Below are 6,000 nucleotides of genomic sequence, written 5' to 3'. Positions count from 1 at the left end.
CAAAAATCCACATAGGTTGTCTATATGGCAAAAAAAAAAACGTGACATGTCAGCTTTGACCGAGTCAAAATTAAGGGGGTCATGGTTTTGCAAAGGGGCTGAAACTTGGGGGGCATAAAGTGCGATTTTCAAAATAGGGGGCAACAATCGCAACTTTTGGAAACTTCGGGGCCAAAAGTGCATTTTAGCCTTAACTTTTTTGATTCATTGAATAAATGATGTATCTGGTCTATATTCTAGACAAGATACATTAATTATACAATGAATCTAAAAAGTCAATTTTTTCTTATAAATAGGACCAAAGGGAGTATTTTCCCGGCCAATCATAAGCAATCAAACAACTTGGAACAGTATACTACTTCATATATATATATATGTATACACCTCCCTGGGTCTTGAACTCATGAACTGAGCTTGCGCATTCACACTTTATTTTTTGAACCAAGGAACACTGATATTTATAAATTTTGAAAATCTTTTTTCTTGAGAAAAGGGGAGAAAAAATCAATGGAGTTGGACCTAACACCTAAGGCAGCACAAACATTGTTTGAAGGAGATGGTGGTTGTTACTACATTTGGTTAAGTTCTCAAGTTCCAGTTTTGGCCAAGACCAATGTTGGTGCTGGCCACCTTGTTCTTCACCCAGGAGGCTTAGCTCTTCCTCATTATGGAGATTGTTCCAAAGTTGGTTACGTCCTAGAAGGTTAGAGAAATCTTATGCTATTAAGTTTGTTATAATTTGTTATTTATTTATTCAAATGTCCTCAAATATTGCATGCAGGGACTAATGGTGTAGTTGGAATGATACTACCCAACACTGGGAAAGAAGTAGTTTTGAAGCTTAAGCAAGGAGACGTTGTACCTGTACCCATTGGAGCTGTTTCATGGTGGTTCAATGATGGTGACTCAGACTTTAAAATTATATATCTTGGGGAAACTTCAAATGCTCTTGTTCCAGGGGAATTCACATATTTTATCCTAGGTGGTGTTCTAGGACTTTTAGGAAGTTTTTCTAGTGAATTAATAAGCAAAGTGTACAATTTTAATAAAGATGAGGTGACCAAGCTAACACAAAGCCAAACTGGGGTTACAATAATCAAGTTAGAAAAAGGCCAACCTATGCCTAAGCCACAAATGGACCTAACTAAAGACCTTGTTTATGACATTGATGCTAAAGACCCAGAAATTAAGGCAAAAAATGCGGGATTAGTCACAATCTTAACGGATAAAGATTTTCCTTTTATTAAGGATGTTGGGTTAAGTGTGATTAGGAATAAACTTGAACCTAATGCTATTAAGGCCCCTTCAAACCTAATTACCCCTGCGATTCAGTTAATTTACATTGCTAGAGGAAGTGGAAAAATTGAAATTGCGGGATTGAATGGAAAACGTGTCTTGGATGCTCGAGTTAAGGCTGGTCATTTGATTGTTGTGCCACAATTTTTTGTGGTTGCTAAAGTTGCTGGTGAAGAAGGAATGGAGAGTTATTCTATTGTGACAACTACCAAGTAAGTTGGAGTTTTAAACATTAACATTTAATTTATTTAAGAATTCAAAATCACACATAATTGAATCCAAACGAGATAAACCATAGGTAGTTCAAATTGAATTTAGGGTTAGATATGTTTGTGATCCCTATAAAATTGCGACCTTTTAAGTTTAGTCCTCACTTAATTTTAATAGCTTTTGTAATCCCTACAAAAAATTTTTGCACTCAATATTAGTCCTTACTCAATTCAAATTTGTTTAATTTATGCTTAAACTCTTGAGTTTTTCAACAATTTTTTACAGGCGTGTTAAGAACGTTATTTGATTTTTATGTCCATATTTTTGTTACTTATATCTTAAACTTTTATCGTTTTAAAAAATTCATATTTAATTTATTTCATGTTAAAAAATTCTAGATTTTAGTAAATAAACTTTTGATAGTGTTCTAATCTTATATAAAAAGAATCGTTAAAAAATTGAAGAGTTTAAGGATAATTAAACAAAATTTGTTTTAGCATAGACTAAAATTATAAGATTTTTTTTTGTAGGGATTAAAAAAGCTATTAAAATTAAGTAAGGACTAAACTTAGAAGGTCACAATTTTATAGGGACCAAAAACATATTTAACCCTTGAATTTATTCATATAAGAAATTCAATTTTTAATTTAACTTAAGCTCATTGATTCGTAATCAAGTTGATTAAGTTGATTGTCGTATCAATCTAAAATTATTTTTGATTTGGTATATTTATTACAGGCCATTGTTTGAAGAGTTAGCCGGCAAGACATCAGTTTGGGGAGCCTTATCACCTACGGTGCAACAAGTGTCTTTCAACGTGGATTCCGAGTTTCAAAACCTTTTCATATCTAATAGCACAAAAACCACAAATCTCATTCTCCCTACCATTTAGTTTGGGCTTCTTTATATATTTGAATAAATTTCTTATGTGTGGAATTTGTTATGTAATAATAAGGTGTTTGCTTGTTTGTTTTGAATTAATAATAAACCCTCCCTAATGGTGGGTAGAGTTTGTATGTCATGATGTTGTAGTTATGCCATGATTTTGTATGTAGTGATGTCGAAAAAAAGATGTTCTATGATATTTATAAATATTAATTGATGTGAATTGTGAAACTACATGGACAACATCCAACTTTGAGAGGCTTAGATGTATTTTTGTTTCTATAAGAAACATGATCTTAGTGCTGTGAATGTTGTGTCTAACATGAATTAATGTTGTAGAAGAGATATGAACCTTAGCAAAACTATTGATTGATCCAACTTAACTCTTCTAATCACTTAAACCCAAAGTCTTGGAGGGTGTTCCAGCAATTGCCATGCCAGTGCAGCATGCATTGACAAGTCAAATTCTCCTAAAAGCTAGGTCCCATCTTTTTTGTTTGGATCTGCAAATATTCCCAATTTACTAGCCAAGACAAATTGCTTCTGCATCATGATGTTTGGAATGGAATGAACACACACATGAGAGTGGGATAGCTACGATACCTGGACCTTCAATGAGTGCATGGCTGAATGAAGGAAAACAACATTAACGAGGTACAACAACAGCTGTGTAGTGTGGGGCAACCATAGGAGAAATAGTCACTTTGGTCCTTGAATGAGTGACAAGTAGTCACAATAATCCCTCAATGTATAGAAATAGCAAAATAGTCCCTGATTGTGCACTTTGTTAGTCAAAATAATCTTTGTTATTAAAATATTTCGTTAATATTGTCATATTAGTCCTTCAATAGACTTACTTATTTTCATATTAGTCTTTATACGTATTTACTTATTGTCATTATTTTCATATTAGTCTTTATACGTATTTACTTATTGTCATTTTAGTCTTTATATATTGTGAGTATTAAGGGGTTATTTAAGCTTTAGAGACTATTTTGACTAACAAAGTGGACAATCAAAGACTATTTTGAAATTTCGATACATTGAAGGACTATTGTGACTACTTGCAACACATTCAGGGACCAAAGTGACTATTACCCCTAAACAAAATACATATAAAAATCGAATAACTGTTGTTTTTGGATTTTCAAACTGTTGTATTTGGATTTCCAAATTCTATTATCTACCGAAGTTGTTACTAGGTTGAGTCACGATCAGGTCGCTCTCTTTAAGACTTTTCGTGGCACTATCCAAAATTGTACAAGGTAGACTATCAACCACGCCGCCTCCAGGATAAAACAAGCCCAGCTACAACTGTGCGGTTAACTACTGTACAGTAGAAAATCGTTCGAGAATTACACCTTCAAATATGGTACAAAGACCACTTTTTAATACTGAAACCACTTTAATATGGTATTATTACCATTCTGTTATGGTGCTAAGACCACTCAAATATGGTGTTTCCATCATTCTAACCTTAATTTCTCCAAAGTATCAATATGGTACTATGACCACTCAAATATGGTGTTACCACCATTTCTCTCCTCAAATAGAAAAATATTGTTATAATATTTATATACCGTTAAGATCATTCTTAATTTCTCCAAAGTATCAATATGGTACTATGACCACTCAAATATGGTGTTACCACCATTTCTCTCCTCAAATAGAAAAATATTGTTATAATATTTATATACCGTTAAGATCATTCTTGATTCCGACGGGACATTATTATTCTAAATAGGGACTATGATCTTAAAAGTACTCTTTATTCCGAAGGGACATATATTACCGAAGGGACTATGAACTTAAGACCATTCTTAATTCCGAAGGGACATTAAACCGAAAAGGGACTATGGTCTTAAGAACACTCTTAATTGAGTACTACAATATATTAAATTTAGTACAAAAATATATTATATTATGTACCAAAATATTTTAGCAAAACTTGGGGACTAAGAAAGCACTTTCTAATAATGATAAAATATATTATATTATGTACCAAAATATTTTAGCAAAACTTGGGGACTAAGAAAGCACTTTCTAATAATGATTAAATTAATTAATATTAATTAAATTAATTATTTAATTTATCATTTCCAAATAATAAAATATATTTTTCCTAGTGCTTATGTACCCCCATTAATTAGAGGTACACCCCCACTATATAAACACTACTAATGTGTGTGTTCCATCCGATGTGGGACTTCCACTTTTTTCAATTCACACAACACTAGTTCTACCCAACATGAGAATTTATGTTTAGTCTTTTTAACTCAATTTCCACACATGTTCCAACAATAACATATCATTTCACATCAAAATAATTTCATAAGGATGGGATAGCTACTATGCCTGGACCTTCAATGCGTGCATGGCTGAATGACGGAAAACAACATTAACAAGGTACAACAATAGCTGCGTGGTGTGGGGCAACCAAGTTTTGGGTCTCTATTATACAACCAAGTAATGATATTTGAACAACAAAAAGCTATCTTTTGGGACAACTTTCTTTTTCCTCGTTCTTTTGGGTAAAACTTCAAAAAAACACAAAGTGTCACATAAATTAATAAAAGTGTATAAATAAATAAAATAATGTGTTACTTAATTTACTAAATTACTCCATCCAATCTCAATTATAAAGAAAAAAATAATAATTTTAAAATTTATTGAATAATTAATATATTTAGTTTGTAATATAGATCAAATGCATTAGTTATTCAATAAATTTAAGAAATAAAAAGTTGTTTATAATTGAGACCGGAGGGATTATCTTTTATTATGGATTTGTGTAATCAACACTATCATATATAGTGGAATATATTAACTTTGATTGATCCTTCAAAAAAAAAAATTAACTTTGATTGAAGTGATGAAAATAAAATTGATTAGATGATGAAATTAAAAAACAAATAACTAATTTTTTGAGGAAAAAAACAAATAATTAATAATGTCTTGAAAATAAGAAATGTCATTTATTTGGAACATATTTAAAAAAAAAAAAAAAAAGTGGATTACTTGGGAATTGGGATGGAGAAGTAAACAATTCATAGATGTCGAGTGAGGGACAAAAACAAGCAAATGTTCTCATGCCTTCAATGCCTTTCTTACAAGCTCATCATTATTGACTTGATTCGAGATCAGATCATTATTTAGACACTTCCAACTACACCATCAGGACCTACACATGTTCGAGACAATTGGAAAAATGGTCCAGTTAATCATAATCGGCACAATAATTTTCAATAGTCGGTGATGTCTAAATAAAATTTAAAAGGGTCATGTTAACCAGTGCCCCTGGGGCATTAGTTAAGGAAACCATAAAGAGAAAGTTTTAAATTAAAAAGACACTTTATTGATTTTTAAGGAATTGACAACACAATTTTCAATACAATACATACTATATTTGACTCTTAACTAGTGCAATATAACATTACCCAATTTAAAAATATGGGGTCTTTTTGACTTCATATTCATGTGTGGCATTTTTGTTTATAAAAACTAATAATGATATATTTTTGTTGGTGGACTTCAAACTCGGACTTTGGTAGTCTTATCCTTATACAGGTCCTGAAATTAATAACTTAGTACCGAATGAAGAAATAGAAG

At 31.6% G+C, this 6,000-nt stretch overlaps 1 protein-coding gene across 1 annotated transcript; it reads left to right on the top strand.

The window, feature by feature from the left end:
- The first annotated feature begins 318 nt into the window (after nt 1-318).
- Nucleotides 319-2,625, top strand: LOC146933413 (glutelin type-A 3-like). Its single transcript, XM_085705201.1, has 3 exons — nt 319-703; nt 782-1,508; nt 2,245-2,625. The coding sequence occupies exons 1-3, from the start codon at nt 508-510 to the stop codon at nt 2,396-2,398; spliced, it is 1,077 nt and encodes a 358-aa protein (XP_085561327.1). The 5' UTR covers nt 319-507; the 3' UTR covers nt 2,399-2,625.
- The last annotated feature ends 3,375 nt before the right edge of the window (nt 2,626-6,000 follow it).

Source organism: Medicago sativa, chromosome 4 (assembly GCF_051527215.1).
Source record: "Medicago sativa cultivar Bolivia chromosome 4, Bolivia_mono, whole genome shotgun sequence".
NCBI lineage: Eukaryota > Viridiplantae > Streptophyta > Magnoliopsida > Fabales > Fabaceae > Medicago > Medicago sativa.
The sequence above is the reverse complement of the archived record's forward strand: the minus strand, read 5'-3'. Positions and strand labels throughout refer to the sequence as shown.

Coding starts and splice junctions, on each gene's coding strand:
- LOC146933413 (XM_085705201.1), top strand. CDS start 508: ATGGAGTTGGACCTAACACCTAAGGCAGCACAAACATTGTTTGAAGGA. Junction 704..781: donor AGTTGGTTACGTCCTAGAAG/GTTAGAGAAATC, acceptor TATTGCATGCAG/GGACTAATGGTGTAGTTGGA. Junction 1,509..2,244: donor TCTATTGTGACAACTACCAA/GTAAGTTGGAGT, acceptor TATTTATTACAG/GCCATTGTTTGAAGAGTTAG.